The 24,748-nt window shown below is 31.2% G+C and overlaps 1 protein-coding gene across 13 annotated transcripts in view; it reads right to left on the bottom strand.

The window, feature by feature from the left end:
• The window catches only part of LOC145328537 (high affinity cGMP-specific 3',5'-cyclic phosphodiesterase 9A-like), a 33,478-nt gene extending 12,071 nt beyond the window's left edge, over window positions 1–21,407 (bottom strand). For 4 of the 13 annotated variants that reach the window (XM_080172252.1, XM_080172255.1, XM_080172257.1 and 1 more), the window contains exons 1-10: window positions 21,374–21,407; window positions 20,619–20,688; window positions 19,793–19,851; window positions 19,112–19,173; window positions 18,488–18,567; window positions 17,401–17,475; window positions 16,485–16,578; window positions 2,308–2,377; window positions 1,654–1,762; window positions 425–496 (exon numbers count right to left, since the gene is read on the bottom strand). In XM_080172252.1, coding sequence (XP_080028378.1) covers window positions 425–496; window positions 1,654–1,762; window positions 2,308–2,377; window positions 16,485–16,578; window positions 17,401–17,475; window positions 18,488–18,567; window positions 19,112–19,171 — 560 coding nt within the window. In that variant the 5' untranslated portion in view covers window positions 19,172–19,173; window positions 19,793–19,851; window positions 20,619–20,688; window positions 21,374–21,407. Of the gene's footprint in view, window positions 1–424; window positions 497–1,653; window positions 1,763–2,307; window positions 2,378–6,480; window positions 6,572–8,847; window positions 8,935–10,313; window positions 10,475–16,484; window positions 16,579–17,400; window positions 17,476–18,487; window positions 18,568–19,111; window positions 19,174–19,792; window positions 19,852–20,618; window positions 20,689–21,373 lie in introns of those variants that run through there. The other 9 variants (XM_080172253.1, XM_080172256.1, XM_080172258.1 and 6 more) reach the window with 6 other exon arrangements.
• Between the last annotated feature and the right edge of the window lie 3,341 nt (window positions 21,408–24,748).

Raw genomic sequence — 24,748 nt, 5'->3', positions numbered from 1 at the left:
ATTTATTTAAAATTTTGAACAACTTTGCTTTTATAAAGTCAGTCATAAAACCTCTCTATATATGATTTATTTAAGGCTGAATTTCCGTGACCTTAGCAAAGCAATTGATAAAAATGGCCATTAATTAACTCACTTCAGAAGTGGTTTTTGAAGAACTTTATAAAAGCAAAGTTGTTCAAAATTCTAAATAAATAAGCTTTGCTTTTCTTGTCATGATTATGCGGTAACTCCTAGTGGGTGAAAATTGTACTTGAAATTTTCAAGTTTAATTTTCTGAAAAACCGCTGCATTTTAGATTTTATTGAAAAGTGAAATGAAGTTACCTAACCTAGGGTAATGAAATGCACTAGGTCCCAATTTAGGTTCTGATACAAAAGTCAAAGCACCTTCATTTGCACTGTGCTTGGAAAACATGAAAACTTACCTCGCCATGGATATAAGTGATTCTTGTTCAGTTGATGGACAATAGAAATGGTTAGGTAGTGTTATAGCTGGCCTACATACAAAATTAAATTTGATAATGTTATATTGAAAATGAATTATGATTATAAAAATTTTAAGGTGATAGACTTCAAAAGATTAATCAGAATACTTAAAATACTTTAAACTTTAAATACTCTTAGTTTTTACCAACTTTGATCCTATGCATTTTAAGTTTATAAAATGCTGTTTTTGTTTGATGAAAATTAATTTTATTTCTCGTATTCATTCGAATCCGGTTGACAGGAACCGGTTCTCATCCATACGAAAAAACTATGTCTAGCATCGCATTGTATCCAGCTTTCTAGGAATATAAAAATGTACAAATGCCCGTGCCTTCGGTACCTTGGGGCTAAAAAAACTGGTTTTAATTTTATAATTGTACATTCTATATCTTCGGAAAGCTGTATATGATATAATGTGAGAAATAACTATTATTATATTTATTTAACAAGCGGTTACGCCTATAGTATCTAAGATCTCTTTATTCGAAGTGGCTGAGAGTAGCTAGAAAAAATAGCTTTAAAACCATCCGAAGAATCTAAAATTAAAATAGCATAAAAACATTACAGCACCATTATGTTAAGCTTACCTAAAATAGAGATCCAAACCACTTGAGTAGTTATTGAGATCTTAAACTTGAAACAAAAAACCCTACTACTCTACTATGATAGGATAATATAATAGGATTAATAATAAACTGGTATGTCAGTTTTCCTACTGATATGTAATGCTTAGTGATGGCAATCCGTCGAATTTTTGGGCCGGATTCGGATTCCGGATTCTTAAAGAATCCGTCAAAAAAAGTGGCGGATTCCTTGCGGATTCTTGATTCTTATTTTTGGCGGATTCCGGATTCTAGCAATATTTTAAAAGGATTTTTTTTTTTTTTTTAAATTAAGTGCTATATATGCCATAAAAATCAATGTTCTTGGTGTTCTCTATAATTCACTTCCGAGAATCGAACCAGATTTTAAAAGATATTATATATAATGATGAACATCTTTGCCTTCAAAGAGGAGGAGTTGAAAGAACAAAATCAAGACGCTAATTTTAGCCTACCAAATAAGAATCCGGAATCCGCTATTAAAAATTAGGATTAGGATTCAAAATTGGCCAAAAACTGGGCGGATTCCGGATCCGGATTGCCAACCCGGCCTAGTAATGCTATACCTTAGTCTATTATAATCTAGTGTGTTAGTTTGCTTGTTATAAATAGCATCTCTCAGCTCAACAAGATCAAGCTTATACTTCTCCATCTCCATTAATCTCTTTCCATCCTCTACAAATATAACAAGAATGAAAAATTCAATAAATATTTAGATACATCGCGTCATCTACTTTGAATTTCTTGTGCTTTAAAAAAATAAAAGGATGTTTGTCTGTCTGTGTGCAACAATAGATCTCGCTAAGCGCTGAATCAGGGAAGTTTATAGAAAAATAATGATCCCCCTAAATTTTTATAATTGTTTCTTTTTAAATTTATTGAAAGTTGATGGTCGACTTCCTCCCACTTACCCCTCAAGTGAAGAAGAACTGATACCCTTTCCTTTCTTTTGTGTTGTTGAAATAATTAGGGCACTGCAGGGTTAGGAACGCCGAAGGTATTAATCATAAGAGGAAAGACGAAGAAAGTCCCTAAAAAATCAGCATGTTACGTTATAAAAACGAGGAATTATTTATCTCTTTTTTAGAGGTTTTCTTTCCCACTCCTCCTCTCCCCATCCCTCATTTTTATGACGTAATTGAGGGACTTTCTTCGTCTTCATTAGAGGGGGTGGGGTGCCCAACCGATCACTTGTGGGAAAGCCTCAAAGTTAAACTTACTTTCCACTCTGCTCTCAATGCTCGCCACTCTGTTATACACCTCTCTTTTCGTCTCTTCTACCATAAAAGCCTGAAAAAAAAGAATATTTAGAATTTCATAAACAATAAAAAAAACAATCAATAATACAAAGTAAAACGATGTTTGTCTGTCTGTCTGTTTGTAGCTAACCACTGAACCGATCGGGTTCTCCTTTACAGGGTAGCTTCTTATAGGTCCCGGGAAGGTTTATAACTATTTTCTTGGGGGTTGGGACACCCCCAACCCCCCAAAAAATGTAAATTACCCCCCCCCCCAAAAAAAAAAAATTTTTTTCTTTTTAAAAATAAAATTAAAATAGTGGGGTCGACTACTCCCTCCCCCCCCCAAAAAAAATTTACCCCCCCTAAATTTTTTTTCTTCAAATTTTTCTTTGAAATCTAAAATACGAAAAATTGGTTTGATTAAACCTCTTGGGGCAGAGCCCCTAGAGGCTAGGGGCGAAGCCGCTAGTAATGAATAAAACAATAATGATTTAGCTGGAGAGACACTCTACTATTCCACATGCATATTATATATCCTCGTCTCATTGTCGTGGAAATATTGGATTAAATAAATATATTTCAATACATTACTGTATAATATGTTTCTGTTCTTTATATTTCATCGAAATTATTTTTTCTGAATTGCCCCTTCGGGTGATGGGTAGGGGGGTGGTTAAAATTTGCTTTAAAAGGAAGTGGGGTATTTTTTTAGCTGGGAGGGTGTGTCCCAGCTCCTTTCCCGAACAAGATCAGAGTCCAAAACTTTTCTTACACCACTATCAAATGTTCCTGAAAATTCGTTAAACGAACTGTCTAGATATTTAGACATTTTTCGGGACATATAAACAATTAACTTACAACTTTATAAAATGGGATGGAAAATTTGTTTTTGGTGAATAATGAACAAAGCAAATTATAGAAAAGATATGCAATTATCAAAAGTATTATATTGTAAAACAAGGATGGCAGCATATACGAAAACAAAATTTATTATCTAATTTGTTTGAACAATTGGATGAAATACGTTTTCCTAAATCAATCTCACGTAAAATCTTATTTAATTGATATGATTTAATTAAGTAGCATACAATTAGAGTGATTGAAACAACTACCAACCAATCAAAATTCAATAAAATCCCCAAAGCTGAAAACGTTATTATAAAAATTTGGGGTTTCGTGTAATAAACATTCCAATGTGCCCTCCCTCCTTGAAAAATCCTTGCTTTTATAAAAAGGTCAGACAGGACATTTATTTGGTGAAAGTTCTGGGGAAAGTATAAAGCTTTACTTTCACATTAAGTAAATTTAAATTTTATTTGGTATTATTTTCATTTTAGTAATAATTATTTATCGCATCGTATTATAGATGGCTTTCCGCGAATATTAAAATAAAACATATAAGATTACAGTCAGTGTTGTTAGCACAGAGGGGCCGAAGACCCAAGCTAAGAAATCTGGTGTCAATTTTATGATTTTTATTTAATATTTTTATTTGAAATTGGCTATAATATGATGCAGTGGCGTGCGAAGCACTTTGTCTAGGGGGGGGCATTTTGAAGATTTTGTAAAATTTTGCCCCCCCCTAAATCAAAGTGCCCCGGGGGGGCACTTTGCTTTAGGGGGGGGCATTTTGATTTTATATACTAACTTTAAATAAGGGCATTTTAAGGGGTGGGATTATTTGATTATGGGCCTTCTAGTCCTTATCCCCTCTTCCTATCCCTATTTCCCATTTATATCCCCCATCTCTTCTCCCCCATCCCTTCTCCCCACCCTGCAATGACCAAAGGGAAGGGAGCTAGAAAGCATCTTCGAAAAAAAAGTACAGAAGATAATTTAACCTTCCCCCCCCCCCGATCACAACATTTTTTATGGGTGGAAGAGGATGTTATAAAATCTCAGTAGGAAGGATGAATAACACCATTAAAAAAAAATTTTTTTGGAGGGAGATAAAAACACTTATTTTAGAAATAATTTACCAAAAATTAACCTAATATGTAAAACTGATTTTAAATATTTCTTTATTGTATGACAACAAGGATGACAACATCTTTAAGTAGCAAAGCACAAAATCATTAATAAGAAAACAGACAAGAAGATTTAAAGAGCACCTGTTGAAATAAATATATATTTTAGATAGAAAGTCACAAATCCTTTTTCCTGTATGTTGTGTGATGACCTGATGCTCGAAACAGCGAAAAAAATTTTTTTTTTTTAATCTTATAATCCACAAAAAAAATTATCATACCATAAAAACCAAAGATATAAAGAACTATGTAAAAAATAAAAAAAATTACTTGTCCTTTCATCTACAGATATAAAAATCTCTTAGAAATATGGAAAACTTTGGGGTATAGTCTTTTTTGTGGCAACGCCTCTTAAGGGGCATTTCGTCGTATTTTCATAGTAGCTTTTAATAGGTTATTCTAGGTTAAGTTAGGTCAGGTGATTTCCCAGCAGGGTTAGGCAATTGGCCCCGCAGGAGCTATAAATAGGTGAAAAGCTACTGTGAAAATATGACGAAATGCACCTTAAGAGGCAATGTCACAAAAGGGACTATACCCGAAATTTAAAAGATACAAAAATAGCCAAAAACGTCCTGAAAAGCAGTCTGATCTCCATGAATTTTTAATAGTTAATTATACTCCATAATGATGGGAATGTTAACATTAAGTTTTAGCCTTCTATCTTTAATTGCAGTTGAAAAAATCACATTTCCCCCTTAGCATTACATACTGACAGCCATAGTGAATTATAGAGAAGCTAAAAAGTTATTTCAACATATCCTACCCTCTTTAAATGGCACTTTAAAACTATGTTAATTTTTGATTAAGTGGTGTTTTCAATCATTTATAAGGGCGGTGCGTGAAGCGCACCTAAAAATATTTACTCCCCCTTTGAACTAAAATCAATTAAAGACAACAAGAGTGGTGTATTTTATCAAGTTAGGAATATAGAGTGTAGTTAATTTTAAGGGTTTTTAATGAAAATATCTATAAAAAAAAACATGTCTTTTTGTAAGGGTATATACACAAAATAAATGATAAACTTATCCTGAAAATAATATGACATCATATATAGTTATTCATTTAGACAGACATACAGTGTTGAGAAAAAGGCTTAGATAAATATCAACGCTGTTTCTTTTTTTATATAAAATAACTTTTTGATTAAATATTTGTTGTTTACACATGTTTTTAAAGAAATAAAAACAAAACATACAATGTGATAAAAAGCAGAAACCATTTGGAAGGGCGCGAAGCGCGAATTTTTATCTTCAAATATGCAGGGAGGGAGGGGTTTTTGGGCTATTTATTACACTAGTCCCCAATATTTCATATAAAATTTTCTTATTCGTTGGCTTAACATTTTTGGGGACTTAAATGGAATTTTGATTGGTTGGTTAATTAAGTCGAGTTTCCATACATTTCATCCACTAATTGTAATCTAAATAAGGGGTAATTTTGTGTATCATCATTGGGGATGTAGAAAGTTTCTTTGGTAAAAAGTTTATATTATACAAAATAAAATACTTCCTATTACCTGGTTTGTTATATTCAATGAAAAAAGATTATAACCTAATTTCTACACTGATTAAAAAATTTGGTAAGGTTAAATGAATAGTAACTGTCTGTTAGGCGCCAAGCGCCAAAAATTTTTTGTTGTTGAGTATTTCTTGATCTTTTTTTTTGGAAACTGGGATAGTTTTGCTTTTTGTAGGGTAGGGGGCAAAAAGGGGCATTTTTGTTGACCAGGGGGGGGCAAAATGGGGCATTTTTCCACATTTAGGGGGGGGCAGGGGGGGCGGTGGCTAGGGGGGGGGGCAGGGGGGGGCGTTTTGGTCGCTAGGGAGGGGCGATTGCCCCAAATGCCCCCTTCGGTTCGCACGCCACTGATATGATGCTATACATTATTTTTCAGTGTGTTTTAAAAAGGTTCTAATCCAGCGAAAATTGATCTGTTTGGAAGTAATACTGAAAAATGCATTAATAAATTTTATATAAAACCAATTGAAACAATTTTAAAACATATACATACATAAAATATTAATTAATAAAGTGAAGGTTTTATTTCTCTCTGAAAAAAGAAGTAAACAAAAAATAAACCATAAAGCTAATTCTATCCCTTTTAACAAAAACAAAGAAAATATACCATTTTATTATTTAAATTATATCACAAAATCTCTCAAAACTGAAATGGTATTGACCAAAGATGTAAAAACAGTGGTGGTCACTTATCAACTAAAATTTCTTATGTATGGCTTGATATGGTGGTGGTACCCTTATCTAATTTGGTATGCATTCAATTACGCATATGTATCATATTGTTGAATCAACAAAATAGCAAATTATTCCATTGTTCTGTTCATATTGCACTTTCCCCTTCTGTCATAATTTTTTTTTGAGGGAGGGGGGATTTTTTTCTAGGGATGATTTTCTGATGGGTGAAATTACTATCCCCTCCACCCAAAAAAAGTTTAAAACCTTCCCTGGATCTTTGAGAAATTTCACTGTAAATGAGAACCCTATCGTGGTTAACGATATCCTTCGCCACGCACAGACAGACACTAGACATCCTGTTACTTTTATGTAAGTGTAAACATAATGCGATGTGATAATATGCGGCAGTACATGCACACCTTACAATATACGTTTGTTAATGTAATGGATTTATTTATGCTTGGACCTTACACCAGATTATTATGAACTCTGATAAAATGAAACTTGTAGTTGGCTAAAATTCTCCCATCCACCCCCTTTACCACATCCCCACCTCTTCAACTGAATGAACGATCTGCCCAATAAATGATGGCAATGTTAGCAACCTAAATTGATGACAATTCAATTCTTATCCTGTCATAATATCCACGTATATTCTATATCCATTACTAATATAGACGAAATATACATACATAGTATTCATTACATACATATAACCAATCGTTTCGTAGTTTGAAACATATCTCTTGCGTCCTGTACAAAGTATTAAATAAAAACAAACTCGGGGAGATGAAGGGATTATGAAAACAAAATTAACCCATATGAAGCTTAAATTATTAGTTGAAAAGTTAGGACACTCTTACTTGAATAACCCAATCAAAATTTCTCTAATACCCTCAAAAGGTTAGCGGTTTCCTTGTCTATAAAATTAAGGCTTATTTTTAATTTAATATTGTCACCAAAATCAAGCAAAAATTTTAGTATTTTTGTAAAGACATCCATGTTAATTGCGTCGTCTTTTGTATGTCAAAAGAAAAGCTTTTTAATAATTAAGTCTGTCTGTCTGTCCAATGCAATGGTACAAAATGTAATATGGTCAAGCTCAAAAAGCTTTTACTAATTCAAAATAATTGTGTTGAGGGGCACTTGAGCTGTGAACCAACCCCACTTTCTATTTCTCCCCTAAAATAGTTATGGAACTTCTTAGAACCTATGAGAAGCTTCACTGTACCATATTGGTAAAAGATCACGTTTCAATGATACGCTAGCATCCTATAAAAATCTTTCATAAAAAAAACTTTTGTATCAAGAAATGGATATGTTTGTTCTTGTTAGCCTAGGCATTAATTATTTATCTTTATTTGTAAATGTTATTATTTATGTTTTTATATTGATTAGTTAACGCATGGATTATATGAATTACGTGGATATTATGACTTGTCGTAAATCGAATCTTTTTCATGTTTAAAAAACCCCGCTAAATAACAATTGCATAGTTTTTAAACAAAAGCAATACCATATATAAATGACAAAACTTTTTATGAAATTAAAACCTTATAATTACATTAACTTTTGTTTTCTTGTCTCATCATTCATAAAGAGGAACCAATTTTTAAAATTTTACTTATGTTTGTTGTCTAAAATACTTTTATGTAAAGAATGACGGGCGATAATGTCAATATAATAAAATAGCTGCACTACCAACGTTCATCAAATAAGTAAGAAACTTGTAGAGGATCTTCGATTTTAAATGCGTCAAAATATTAAAACGTTGTGTGCGTCACTTTATCATGCATCCTAAAATCACGCTTACTTTTGAAATTGCAATTTTATTGCAAATACTCATTGCAAAAAAATATTTTATAAGGATGGCAACATCTTTAAGTGGCTAAACACAAAAAGGATTTAAAAATTGCATAATAGCATTTGGATTTTACATTCTTAAATATGTACCCTTATTAAGGAAACGTTGACAAAAAAATCAGAGGTCTAGCTTTAACAGCAGCTTAGTAAATCCCATTTCCCCATCGCGTTAAGGACGAACTGACTGATATCAGACAAAGAGCATTACAGATTTGCTACTTTAAGTAATACACCGATGGCAATTAATTTGCCCTTAAATTAGTTTGCTAATATGAACCTCATTTATTCGTCAGTTTGTTATCCATTAAGAGGGCCGGGATGGGGATGGATTAGGGGTATCGTTATTTTTACTAGCTGGAAGTATCACTTAATTAGAGTACATGAAAATACGTCGCAACATTCAAGTAATATCTATTATTTTAACTTTGTAGATTACCTTTAAAAATTTGTCTAAAACACTAAACCAGACACTAAACAAAATAGTTGGAAACACAATCACAACTAGTTAAAACCGAATGTTCTTTTAGCTACTGAATTTTTAATCTTTTGATGATAAACAAAATTTAAACAAGGATGACAACATCCATAAAAGCGAAGCACTGAAACGGTAGGACAAACGGACATGAAGACTTGTCTAGTGTCTGAACTGAATAATCAGAATATAAAAGTATCGAAAGAGTCGAATCAAAATTGTAAGTAAATTTGTTGAAAAACTGCTTGATACAGGATAATGTTTTGGACATACTTACATTTTTAGGACTTGATTATAGAGTTGCTTTGCTTATACTATTGTTCTTTGTTGTCCCAGGAATCAATATACCAAAAATCAGATCAAACGGATAATTAGATCACATAAAAATTTGTTGTTAAAAAAGTAGAAAAATCAACATGTTTAAAATGGACATACGGACATTCTGGTAATGATATTAGAGTTGCTACGCTTTCTAAATCGTACCTAACTACTACAGGAATCATCATGCAAAGTTTGAAATCGATAGGACAATTCTAACATGACTAAATTAACGAATAAAAGCTATCTATCTCGGACGGACGGACGTACGGACCGACCCTAATTATAGAAAGGCTTCGCTTTTAAAAACAAATACAGATAAACATTTAATTAATTGTGTCAATTAAGTAACAGGGTGCGAGTTATATTTTCTATAGCTATGATAGGACTTTTAATTCAATAACAACTTTAAACTATAACTTCTAGAGGACCCTTGTAGGGGCACCGCATAGTGGCACTTTAAAATATTTTTGGCCATTTCTCTTGTGAGGGTTGGGTGTACAGTACATTCCCCCAAAAAGGTTGTAAACATTCTCAGGACCTATGAGAAACTCCATTGTAAAGAAGAACAGCGTTTCAGCGTTTAGAGAGATTCTGCGGTGCAGACAGACAAACACACAGAGATCCTGTTACTTTTATATAAGGATATTGACTAGACCGCAAATGTTCATATGCGTAGACGTGTATAATTGCAATAATCCTATAAAATAAAGTAGTAAGATTTATTGTCTGTAGCGAAGGATCTCGCTAACCGCTGAACCAATATGGTTCTCCTTTACAGTGAAGCTTCTTATAGATCCTAAGATGGTTTTAGGCTGTTTTCTTTTTATAAAAAAGTGTGGGTATGGTATTAGGCTATTTTTTGCCCTTCCATATACCTTTGAATATAGATCCCCTAATTGCTAGGGGCACATCGGCTAGTATACTATATATTTATACTATTCGTTGAGTAACCCTCCCCCCATTTATAATAATTAACTTTATGATATAGATAGGATTTTTTTCTTAATGGGTTGTCCAATCCTCCAAGAAAATAGCTTAAAACCATTGTATGAACAGTAGGAAAATCATACCACAATCGGTTATACAGCAGTTAGCATTTATTAATTTACCTCTAAATATAAAATTGCTAGATCACCCTGTATCAACGTTTTAAAACACTCAAATGTCTTGCTTAGTTTTGTCAGTAATATTGAACTAGCAAATGTTTAATTTACAAACACAAAAAGTTGCAAAAATGTTTTGCGTTAAATGTCCTGTGTACAACTAAGAATGTTTGAAAAGTTGAGAAATAGAAATTACGTAAGCAAGGGATAAACACAAACATACAGATAGGAACATGCATTTCAAAATTTCAAAGATTTCCTATTATAAAATATTCATATTAATATATATGAAAACAAATAAATTCAGTTAACGAGATATTAACGGACAAAACAGACAACTTCACTATTTTTAAAATAAAGATAACAGGATGTCTGTGTACCTGTAACTTAAGTCTTCGTATCTACAACTGATGAATAAAGGAGAACTGAAATAGTTCTTCTTTCAACGTTCAACGCCCCCCCCCCTTTTATCTCAGTTCCTATTAGAGCTAGAAGGCTCAATTATTTTTGTGCAAGTCCCCTGTTTGATAAAGTCAAAAATTGCGGCCACAGTAGCCTTTTAAAGATTTCTGGAGACCTGGAGGATCAGGACCTGCAGGATCATAACTAGAACCTGAAATTGATTTGAACACATATATTTCATATGAGTACGTACTACTAGAGGATATTTTAGTATTTTGGTAAGATAAAATGCTTTGTTTAAGTCAAAAAAATATTTTTGCTCTTTACCTGGATGACCCTGCCAGGTTTCTGGCATCCTGTGCCTGCCAGGATGGAGATATTTAAAAAATTCCAACTACAAGTTATGTGTCATACCCAAACTTAAAAAGTCACGCAGTTTGGGATCTTTATCTTTCACACACAGAAAATAAGATGGAAAAAAAACAGAAGGGGGGGGGGGGTTAATCTATAGGTCTTATCCCTTTAGATCTCTGAATGTCTATCCTCATTCGTGTATAAACATAGAAATCTGAGAGACTGCAATGAATTTTTAACACTCTGTCGGAATATGAAAGAGAAAATGAGTAAAGTGAGAAAAACTAGCTTATGTAACTAAATATAGAAGATATAGAGACATACTTAATAAATCAGCCAATAGGAAAACATGGAGGAACAATGTGGTCATATTATTGGTTAGGGAGTGTACAGATTTTGGTATAAAAATGCAATTTTTTTATTTTTTCATAAATATAAATAGTCGAATTGTTAGGATGAAGATTTGCTTGGCTAAATTATACTGTGTAAAAGTTTCTTGTATGTTATTCTGTGAAGCATATGACAAAACATATATAATAAATCAGCTATAAATATTTGAACTTCTTATTATTAAGCTAGCTTTCGGGATATTATATCGTTTTATTGGAATGAATCGTATAAAATTAAATAAGTAATAGGGTTGTTCAGCTAGTAATTATTTTTTTAAGTTTAACGGATTGCCGTGGCAGATTGACCATCTAGAATCTCTATATTTATTCTTATGTAACTCAAAAAACATATTTCAAAGCAATTCTAATAAAGTTTGGGGTATAATTTTGCGAACTAAATTAAATCTAAATGTATTACTAGCACAGCCATTTGAAAGTTAAAGGTTCGTTTCTAATAAGTTTTTTTTTATGATTGAAATAAATTATAGCATTTTTTTGTGACGAAACTATGAGTCAATAGTGTTGGTCAGTCAGTCCGCAACGCTCATGTTTTTATAAAATAATTTTATTGAATTAAAAATCTCAATAAATTCAAATTTCTAATATAGATATTTACATTCGTCAGATGCCAAATCAAATTTTTGATAGCATTTTTTTCTATTTCTTTCCTCTTTTTTCCGGACGTTCGTCTTTATCTGTCTTAGTTTTTTTAAAGAGAAATTATCCTTTTTTTGCAAAGTAAATTTTAAAAGTTAAGTTGATTCATTAATTTCGTGAAAAATAGCAGGTTTACAAAATTACAATTAAACAAGGATAAAATAGATAAAATATTTTTTTCTTTATAAATGTATGATATAACAGCAGAAAAATTGTCGTCAAATTAGGTTGCAATTTCCCCCCGCATTTATTGGTCGGGCAGTTTATCCAGTAGGAAGAAAGAGAATGGGGTAAAGGAGGGAGATGGGGGAAATCGTTATTTTAGCCCGCTACAAAGTTCACTTTATTATAAAACATAAATTCTGTATAAATTGAATTTCGTATAATACTTTGACTAAAGAAAAGGCGTGCAGAAGGTGTGATGAACGGGTTTTATTCAACCATCTGGCACATTAATGGGGATGGATAAGTCCCCCTAGGGCTCCACACCCCATAATTCATTCCAGTTGATAGCCCCCCCCCCCCTTAATATTGGTTTAAGAGGGGTGACAAATTTTTCAGGTGTGCTTCGCTGTGTAAATGTAAAATTATAGTTTTGTAGAGTATCTACACGTTGAAAAAGAACTATAGAAAGATAAAATTTGCTCTGATTTCATATGATGATGACACATAACACGTAATGTAGATAAATAAATATTGAAATCAGGGTCGGCAGCTGCAGCTACAAATTTTATCAGCCGCGCGGCTTTACACATGAAGCCTTAATGTCAGCCGCGATAAAGACCAAGGTGTCTTATAAATCAGCATGTGACGTCACGAAAATGAGGAAGATGAGAGGAGAAGTAAGAAAGAAAACCACTAAAAAAGAGATGGATAATCCCTCATTTTTATGACGTCACATGCTGACTTATAAGACACTTTGGTCTTTGTCTCAGCCGCCCGGCTTTGTGAGATACATTAATCCTTACTGTCAGCAGCATTGCCACCCAATAGCTACAGGCAACAAATTTAAAATCCGCCACCACAAGCAACCTTAACCTCTCTACATCAAGGAAGGGAACTGATTTTTATTGGGTCTTTGAAATAAGCTGATAGCGTCGAAAATATAAACACAGTCCCTTGTTAAAATATGTTCAAATATATTCAGATCCTCTTTTAAATCTCACAAAAGACTATATACGAACGTGATTCTAAAGTGATAATATATGGAAGCTTCGCTTTAATGGAAGTTGCCATACTTATTATTTTCTATCATAAACAACCGAATAAAACTTTGCAATGCAATGTACGTCAAAAGCAGCAGTGAAGCTGCTTTTTAACATGTCGTTCTGTTTGTCTTTCAGTTTCAATAATGTGATTAGATACAGGTAAAGGATAATAGAATAATTATAAGCTGATATCCATTTCATTACTCTTACAAAGTAGTATACCAAAAGATCCTACAATTCTTTTTTTCCCTTTTTTGAGAAGCTAGTCCATCCTAACTTAAAAAACATTCCTTTATAGATTTTGAAGATTGAAAACCAATACACTAAATCTAAAAAAAATACAGAATTTTCTCGCTCTTAGACATTTAGATATTAATCTATCTTTTTTTAAAGATTTAATCTTTTACAATATAAAAATCATCAAATAATTTGCTCTCCAAAGAAGGCGTATCAACTTTTTTGCTTTTTATTTAAGATAGCTAGCCGGTTCTTTCAGTAAGTAGTAGAATTTTTCATAGAATTCAGATATGCAATCGGTTTTTTTGTAGACCTCTTATTTTTGAAGTAATTTAAGTTTAAAAAAAAAATAATTAAGTCGGTTTTAAGGTACTAAAACGCAACAAAATAAAAGAAGAAAATGGCCAGTATGAACAAAAATAGTAAGATCTTTAATTTGACACCTTACTTTTAAAATTCTGTTAAGTAATTATTGAAAAAATCTATTTTGTTAACCTTGGATTAATCAAAACTTTGAAATTAAAAATATCCTCTCACAGGCATAAAAAGTATGTGTTTATATATACTTTTAGAATGAGAAAAATAATACGAATTCATTCTAAGCAAAATTGAAAAACTTTTATAAAACTAAAATAAAAAATATAAGTTTATTTTAAGAATCATAATTTTCGGCTTTAAAGGGTTAGCTTGAATAAAACCTGAACAAAACCTAAACAAAAGACAATGCAATGTAGCAGATATTTTTTAAACACAAGAAACAATAATGTATTTTTAACTGCATTGTTTTGAAGTTTATAAACAGACTGATGCATATTTGTTCATAATTTTTCATTCTTTACATGTTCTGTAATATCACTATATTTATTGTAGTATCTATTGTATATATTGTATGAACATTCTCCTTTTTTTTGGGCAATTCTATTGGTTATTTTTATAGGTTAAGCTTCGCGATTCGTCAATTTTCGCGATTTGTGATTGGCTAGTTTAGTAGTTACAATTCTTAAAATAAACTTTTTATTTTTTTTATTTTTTATTACAATTTTTTAAAACTTTTTCAATTTCGCTTAGAATGGATTCGTAATATTTTTCTGATTCTAAAGGTATATATGAACCCATGTTTTTTATGTCTGTTTGAGAAAATATTTAGGTCTAAAGTTTTTATTAAACCGAGGTTAAAAAAATAGATTTTTTCAATAATTACTCAACAGAATTTTAAAAGTAAGGTGTCAAATTAAAGATCTTACTATTTTTGTTCATACTGGCCATTTTCTTCTTTTATTTTGTTGCGTTTTAGTACCTTAAAACCGACTTAATTATTTTTTTTTAAAACTTAAATTACTTAAAAAATAAGAGGTCTACAAAAAAAACCGATTGCATATCTGAATTCTATGAAAAATTTTACATCTACTACTTACTGAAAGAACCGGCTAGCTATCTTAAATAAAAAGCAAAAAAGTTGATACACCTTCTTTAAACATATTATTTGTACTTTATGATGCATCGCGATTTATTGACCAAATCTAACAAACATATAACTTCAACAACATATATTATGATTGGTCTTATTTGGTTAGTTTTAATGGTTTGTTACATCAGATATTTACCAGATATTGCTACTCTACATGTGAACAAATTTGTCCTTGTTTCTGTATTTGTATATCTTTCCAATGAATAAAACAGGAAGTTCAAATTGAACTTTAATCTTTTTACTATCATTTAATAGTTCAAATATATTGGTGAAATAGATGTATTATTACTTGGATGATGAACTAGATTTTAATAACTCTGATAAATTTATGCTTGCAGATGGCTAAAATAACTATCCCCACATCCAATCATTTACCCCCATCCTCATCTCCTACCGGATTAACGAGCTGACCAATAAATGAGGTCAATATTAGCATCCTAAATAGAAGACAAACTTTCCCCAGTCAACACATCCACGAATTTTATATCCATTATTAGTGTATACATATACAAAGAGAGAGTGGACAGAGAATGTAAAGTTTATGAACACATTCTGCCATTCAAGTTTTAAGCAACAGGGTATAAAGTTGAATCAGGATTGGGTTGTACAAGGTAACAATATTCTATGATTTTTATCTACATAAAGGCTAATTTTGTTTATCATACACTGAGAGTTAAATTTTTAGATGCTTATTTCTTTGAATTCTTGTAATTTTTCTTGTAAAACAAGATAGACGACATCCATATAAGCAAAGCTCTTGATACAGAATACTGTTTATGGATATACTTAAATTTTAGGATTTGATTATAAAAATGCTTTGCTTTTAATATTGTGTCTTGTTCTCACAGGAATCATTACTTCAAAAATCAGATGAAATGGGTAATCATATTACGCACAAATAGTTTAAAAGTTTAATATCAATGAAAGGATGATTTTAACATGCCTAAGGGCAAGGCTATCGGTTAAGTACGGACGGACGTACAAACCGACCATACATAAAGAAAAGCTTTGCTATTAAAAATCTTAACTTTATTTGTGCTGTCAAATGTAAAAGAAACACATGATTATAAAATTTGATTAAGTTCTAAGAATAGATACAAAAATTGTGTCAATTGTTAATTGAGATAAAACATTAAATGAGTTATTTAAGCAAACGAAATTTAGCATAAAAAGATATTTAATACCAATATTAATATGAATCGATATGAATCGGTTTCAAAGCAATACCTAAAATATAGATTATTTTCTCATCCCATACTTTTTTTCCCACGTTCCAAAAATATGAAATTAAATAAAAATTAAATGGTTCTCACATTAAAATTTTTTTTCCCACGGGTCAACAAAATGAATTTAAATGAAAAATTTATGTGTAACTTTTGCGTTTTTTTTGCAATGGAATCAATAACTCTTTACTAAATTAAAACAGCAAAGTAATTTATTAAGATGATTATTGATTATTTACCTGTCTAAATTGTTTTCCAATCTCCTTGACAGTGCTGGCAATAATATCATTGGCAGAAACATTGTACCCAGCTTGTTCTAGGGTATACGGTTCCCTAGATAAATATTATCATTGGCGGACACATTGTACCTAGCTTGTTCTAGGGTATACGGTTCCCTAGATAAATATTATCATAGGCAGAAACATTGTACCCAGCTTGTTCCAGGGTATACAGTTCCCTAGATAAATAATATCATTGGCAGAGACATTGTACCCAGCTTGTTAAAGGGTATATGGTTCCCTAGATAAATAAATATTATCATTAGCGGACACATTGTACCCAGCTTGTTCTAGGGCATATGGTTCCCTAGATAGATAATATTATTTTCAGAAAAATTGTACCCAGCTTGTTCGAGGGTATACAATTCCCTAGATAAATAATATCATTGGTGGACACATTGTACCCAGCTTGTTCGAGGGTATACAATTCCCTTGATAAATAATATCATTGGTGGACACATTGTACCCAGCTTGTTCTAGGGTATACGGTTCCCTAGATAAATATTATCATTGGCTAATACATTGTACCTACGTTGTTCTAGGGTATATGGTTTCTTAGATAAATAATATCATTGGCAGATATATTATACTCAGCTTGTTCTAGGGTATATGGTTCCCTAGATAAATAATATCATTGGCGGACACATTGTACCCAGCATATTCTAGGGTATTGTTCCCTAGATAAATAATATCTTTGGCAGTCACATTGTACTCAGCTTGTTCTAGGGTATATGGTTCCCTAGATAAATAATATCATTTGCTAACACTTTAAACTATACTCTTTATATTTTTCCTTAATCATTAGTAATGAGTAATAGACAGACAGACAGAACTACAAGAAATTGTAGAGTAGCTTCACTACTTAATAATTGCTTACTGTGGTGTATTATTTGGCATAGAGGGAGAAATAGCAATCACATCTCCTCGACATTTCAAAATTACATTACTCAATCTAGATAAAAAGGTATTATTAGATCTATGTATTTTTCTATCTATATATCTATCTATCTATCCATCTATCTTTCTATCTATCTATCTATCTATCTATCTATCTATCAGATTTAGGTTCAGAATTACATTACTCAATCTAAATAAAAAGGTATTATTAGATGTAGGGTTGGGCCGGATACTTTTTTGGCCGGATACCGGATATCCGGCTGATTTCAAATGCCGGATATCCGGTATCCGGCCGGATATCCGGCAAATATCCGGTTATCCGGCCAAATTACCGGATATCCGGCCGGATAACCGGCCAAATTACCATATATTAAAGTAGCAAAAAAAATTTCTTCAGAAATCTTATATAAATTTACATAAAGATAAACATAAAGATAAAAAATGTTCTTCTAGCTTCAATAATAAGAAAGTTATAGCCATTAAAAATTTTAAAAAGCAGAGATTTTTGGTGTAAAGTATAAAAAATTATATAGCCGGATATCCGGCCGGATAATTTCAATATCCGGTATCCGGCCGGATATTGAAAATGGCCGGATATCCGGCCACACCGGATATCCGGCCCAACCCTAATTAGATGCAATTATATCTATGTATCTATGTATCTATCTATGTATCTATCTATGTGTCTATGTATCTATCTATCTATCTATCTATCTATCTATCTATCTATCTATCTATCTATCTATCTATCTATCTTTCTATCTATCTATCTATCTATCTATCTATCTATCTATCTATCTATCTATCTATCTATCTATCTATCTATCTATCTATCTTTCTATCTATCTATCTATATATCTATCTATCTATCTATCTATCTATCTTTCTATCTATCTATCTATCTATCTATCTATCTATCTATCAGATTTAGGTTCAGAATTACATTACTCAATCTAAATAAAAAGGTATTATTAGATGCAATTATATCTATGTATCTATCTATGTATCTATCTATGTATCTATGTATCTATCTATCTATCTATCTATCTATCTATCTATCTATGTACCTAGTGAGTCCACAGGAGATAGCCAGTTGTTCCTGAATGTCCCTGGATGTTGCCTTCCGGTCAAACATAAACTTTTGAACCTGGGGAAAAATAAAAAATCTAAATCCTATTTTATTTAATGTGATGCAGTAAAATATAATAATGCACGACAAAACGTCAGTAAGGATGTAAGTAGATTCGAAATTCTTCTCAAATCGCGTTTAAGGTATTAAAAATTTGACTTACTGCTGTTATGACAAATATATAAAACGAATAGTAAAAGTAAAAACCCATTAACTTGCATTGCAAAGACAATAATTCCAGATAAAAATTGACATCAAAATGTTGGTTGTCTGCTGTATTTAGTCTGGCTTAATGCTGTTATTAACGTTCAACGATTTTCTGCAGAAAATTAGGTAATTTCCCTAATATCACTTATGGAGCACCAACGAGCTGTTAAGGGAGAAGAAAAATTATTCTAATGCTTAATTTTGGTTAGGTTAGGCTAAGTAAATAGTACCCCGTATGGATATGGGTCCAAAGGAATAGATATAAGTTTATTCAAACTAACAAATAGTTTGTATAGTATAGTATCGCAAGAGAAATCTTTATAATTAATATTTGTCTGTGTGTTTGTCTCTTTACCTTGCCATTGTAGGAGATGTACAGGAGACCCCGTCTTGCTTTAGATATTCCGGATCCCATAACTTAAAAAAATATACCATTCAAAAATTAAAACATTTAAAAGAGGTAAATAAAAGTGATTTTTGATAGATACGCCATTTTTTTAATTTCCTAGATCATCTAAATGCAATTAAACTTTTAAATCTTTATATTTCGTTGAGAAACAAGAATGTTACTGTTATAGGCAGACGCAAAATAAATTTTAAATGATTTAGTTTTATATAGGACATTTTTCAACTAATCGTCCAACGGCCCGACGTAAAATTGAAGCAACCATAACATAAAACCTTCATATGTTCGGTCATGTATTCGGCCATAACTGTCAAAAATGCTTTTTGACCTAAGATACTGAAACTGACACCCAAATTTGTGCTTGCAAAGACAATGTTTCAGTATCTTAGGTCGAAAAGGTCTAACATAAAACCTGTTAGTTTTTTTTATAGTTTATTCATGTATTCGGCCATAACTGTCAAAAATACTTTTCGACCTAGGATACTGAAATTGACACCCAAATTTGTATATGGTTTATTATTTTCATAAATTTTACATGAAATAGAAACATATTTCAAAACTGATTCCTTGGGCTTGCAAAGAAACTGTTTCAGAATCTTAGGTCGGAAAAGGTCGGACTTTAAAACTTACTTAGATGATGCTGTGTACTTTGTAATCTAAAATCTGTTCAGCATACGTCCTCTTTCAATCTATAACAAGATAAATTAATTGCAAAAGAGACAATGACGTCCAGGTGGGATGGTGATCGTAATAATTTTTAATTTTTATTCCCCCTTTTCAATTTTTTATAATAAAACATTCTAGGAGGTATTACCCCCTTTCCCTAAAAATCTTTAAAACCAACCAACAAAAAGTGTTTGGGGTTTCGCGCTATGGGTTAATTTTTTTTACGAATAATGTAATTGAATTTTGATTATAATGGTTATTTTCGTTTCGTATTTTAAACAGCTTTCCGCGGATATAGAAAGCTGGATATAATACGATGCTAGACATAGTTTTTTCGTATGGATGAGAACCGGTTCCTGTCCACAGGATTCGAATGAATACGAGAAAATTTTTCTAAACTAGGTTAAAAATTATCGGAAGCAGATTATAATGCCAAAAAAATACGTCATACAATACAAATGACCAATAATAGGCCAGTAAAAATTTATATTGACTTATGGTAAAATATAAACTGGCCTATCATTGGTCATATGTATTGTATGCCATCTTTTTTTATAGGCACTATAAGCTGCTTCAAAATATCGGCGCGCTTCCCGCTGATTCTATTCTAATAAAGTTAAAAATTTTTGTTTGTTTTGTTGCAATAAATTTTCAAAAACTAACTTACGAAGATTTTATAGTGCCTATAAAAAATAACGGCATACCATACAAATGACCAAAGAAATTACCAGTGGCAGGCCAGTCTGATGTATTTTTTAAAAAATGTACCGTAAAAAGCTTCTTAGCTTACCTGTACCTGGATTCTGGAGCCATTCCTGGTAGGCCTCCCAAAAATCCTCCAAAGTTTTTCCCGTTCCAACCTTTAAAAAGTCCTTTAAATTATTCTTCCTCTAAATTATTCCATACGGTACCAACCAAAAATACTTAGAAATATACAGCTTGACTTTAAAAAGTATTGAAATTTTTAAAGAAATACATCATTTCACACTAAAAAACACGTTTCTTAAAAAGTTACTCAGGCCCTTTTCGAAACTTTAGCTCTAAAAATCTCCAAAGTTAATTGATGTAAAAAATTATTTTTATATGTTCTGATGTCGAAATGTACAGAGAACAAGGGCATGCGTCTTTTAATAAATCATCAAGAAATATGGGCTGCAAACGCTAATAAATGCTATTTGAAATATAAAACTCTTTAAGATATATGCAACTTCCACTAAAAGTATAGCATTTTCAGTCAGGCAGTTAGTGAAATCTTAAGTAAACGCATACCAAAATGCAGAATAAGATAAATGGTTATTACGCGAATCGTTCAATGAATTAACAGTCTGACTTAAACAAAGCGTTTGATTATAATCATTTAAAACACAGCTAAGCTAACCTTCTTTACAATAATATTGTTTTAATTAGGGGTTTTCCAAATTGTTATAAATAAATATTCAATAAACCCAATTTCTTTTTATTTTCACAGATTTTTTTCATTTTTTTTTTGTAGATTTTTTCTATGTTTTTAATATAATTTTTCTTAAAATAGACTATTTATCTTACTTTGATGTGTGTAGTAGTAAGGTTGGGGAATAACTCCATAATGTTTCCTGACATAAACTAATACTATCAGTATGCCAGGGGATATTTCATCACGAATCATTAAGTAAATATTGTACATGTAAGTACGAGTATCATTTTATTAGACAAGTAGTGGATGATCCTTATATTTTTTTTTTTTTGGGGGGGGGAGGAGGGGTAAATATTAGGTAGGGACGATTTCTCTTGGGAGGGTTGTGGTACCCTCCCCCAAAATAGCTATAACCTTCCAGGGACCTATGAAAAGCTACCCTGTTAAAGAAAACCCGATTGGTTCAGCGATAATGAGATCCTTCGGTACAAACAGACAGACAAACATCCTGTTACTTAAGAATTACAAGATATATTTTATGATTAATTTAATTGATTGATTGATATAATTCAATGCGGACCTAGGCTTTCATTATAGAAATATCATATAATCTCTGGAATCTAGTGTCTATTAAAAAAAATCTTAAACTTAAAAAGAAAACATTTTCACTGGATAAAGTTTTTATTTTTTTTCAAATTTTTTTTATGTTGGCAAATATTTTGACTTCTGTTACTAGGAAGTTCAAAATTGATTATTCTGATTATAAAAAAAATTTGCTTATGTTTCTTAAAAATCAGACTGTCAAAAATACATCAATAAAAATCAATTATCTCTGAATAAATTATTTCATTTTTCAATTTTCATGTATCTTATTTCTGATCAACCGAAATATCTGTTTCTTAGCTAGATAATTAGATTGTTCATATTTGCAAATGTTAATAATTGAATGTAATAAACTTAAGAATATTAATTAGTACCCTTACTGTAATTTTTTTTATCATTACATGATTTTTCAGTATGGCTCAGGACCATCAGGGGATATTAATCGGAATCGAAGCTATACTAGAAATGAATATCCCTCTGACTCCATGGTTAATACCTTTCCTGTTGTCATGTTGTTTAATCTTGGACCCAGAGGGTATCATCTCTTTATTTCATGATGGACAACATTTAATGATGGAACGTCTTACAAAACTGCTTGTTAGTAGTTTTTAGCGTTTTTTATCCACTAGTTGTCAAGGTTCAGAAATAATTCAATTCAGTTACAATTATAGATCAGTATAATATTGCAAGAATGAGGGGAGAATGAACGATAAACTATTCTTTTCAGAAGCTATCTGCCATTGCATTGGTTCAGTAGTTAATAAAAAACTTTATGCATTATAACTAGTTGCTACGACACTAGCCTGTAAGGGAGGGCGGGTGTGGTCAGAAAAATAGCCTAAAACTAATCCAATACATTTTGAAAGCTTCCATGAAAAGTACAAACCATTCGGACTATAGATTTCCGAGATAGTAAGCTTCAGATAAAAAAACTTACTGCTTTATGATAGAAGATAAGATAATTTTTATATGGAATTAAGTATGAAACATCCATAGCGGTAAACTGCATTTAAGTAGCTTTTTAGCCGCTTTTATTTTTCACAACTGATTAAATCGGTTTCTGTAAAAGATAGATGGCTGAAACTTTTTACAACAGATTATCTTGGCTCATACAAAAGATACACTTCTTGCCAATATTCCCTTCATTATGCTACATAATTAGGTATAAAAAAAACTCTATGGTAGTGTGACTGCTTTTCTTTTAAAAACTTTCAAAAACATTTTATTTTTTATGTTACCAGATAATCTTCTTTATACTTGTTTCATCCTTGTTTATAATATATTTATGCTGCATTGATAACACACCTTAATTACCAATATTCTTCAATATTATTTATCATATACAATACATATTAACAAGAAAAAAAATCCAAAACTTAAGAATTAATGGAAACTCTTTCTTTAAGATCTTTTGACGTTTCCCCCGAAAGTACCTTGTTGAGCAAAGAAACTGTTCCCATTATTTTTAAAATAAATTGAAAATAAATGAGAGATAAGGAGAGTTATTTTTGATTTATTTCATTCGGTCAGGTTATGTTAGGTTATATTAAGTACTTTGTAGCCCACAGGGTTAGGGTCCCTCGCAGGAGTTACGAATAAACTAAACACCCTCCTTTAAAAAAAAAATAAAGTGGGGGGATGGCTCGACAGGCACTTTGAGGGAAAGCGCTTTATTTTTGATGAGTTAAACGGCAGTACTTACTTTATGTCAGTGACTATAGAAATGTTGTTACACTTTTACCTAATTATATCCTATAGTCAAGGGAATCATTATACAATATTTAATATCCTTCAGGATGCACATAATTTGTATTACTAAGATGCCTTAATTTTAATAATTTACAATATACTGTACATATTAAGCTATATAAGTTGGAAAGAATTTTAATGTATATAATAGATTTGAAATCTGCCTAAAATTTTAAGGATTTTCTTTTATAAAATTCGTTTTTTGTATAATTCTTTATCTAAAAGCGCAATTACAATTTAAGTTAATTAATTTTGACATCTGTGATTGGTGGGTTGAAAACAATCTGCGCTCTGATTGGAGAATCTTAAGTTTCGTACATCATTCAACCAATTAGAGCTCAGGTAGTTTCCAATCCACCTATCCTATTGGTCAAAATTAATTAACTTAAATTGTATTTGCGCTTTAAAATAAAGAATTAAAAAAAAACTAATTTTATAAAAAAAAAATTCTAAAGATTTTATGCAGATTTCAAATTTACTATATACATTAAAATTCTTTCCAACTTATATAGCTTAGCACATATATTATATTATAGTTATTTGTTTGCATGTAGAGAAAAGTTATTCATAGATATTTCTAGGTAGGAATATTTCATCTCACGAATAGTATGTTCTTATACACCCAGACATCCTGTTACTTATACTGTAGGATATATTTGTTTTAAATAGAAGTAAACCAAAAAAATATATTTTTTAAAAACTTTGGACTGTAATTACCTGAAATTACATACTAATTAGATCATTTAATTTAATTTTTAACAATAATTTGACACCCTTAATCAGCCTAAGCGATTCATTTTAAACGGTGAACTGAAATTAGTTTCCGAATGTGAACACATTTTCCTAGGTGTTTCCCAATCCTATCTCAATATTTGCTACTAGCTAAAAAACCTTCCAACTTCCAAAAAAAAATCAAAATTTGAAAAATTAAAACTTTGAATGTATAATGTATAAATCGTTAATACATTCAAATTTTGATTTTTTTTTAAGTTTGAAGGTTTTTTAGCTAGTAGCAAATATTGAGATAGGATTGGGAAACACCTAGGAAAATGTGTTCACATTCGGAAACTAATTTCAGTTCACCTTTTAAACTGGTGATTAAGGCAACTAAGCTTAAGCGTAGTATCTATAAAGCCTTATATATACGTCCGAAAAAACAAAATTTTTAGTCGATA

The sequence above is a fragment of the Acartia tonsa genome, chromosome 9 (genome assembly GCF_053477335.1).
Source record: "Acartia tonsa isolate MP-2025a chromosome 9, ASM5347733v1, whole genome shotgun sequence".
Taxonomy (NCBI): domain Eukaryota; kingdom Metazoa; phylum Arthropoda; class Copepoda; order Calanoida; family Acartiidae; genus Acartia; species Acartia tonsa.
This window is presented reverse-complemented; position numbering and strand designations above follow the sequence as displayed.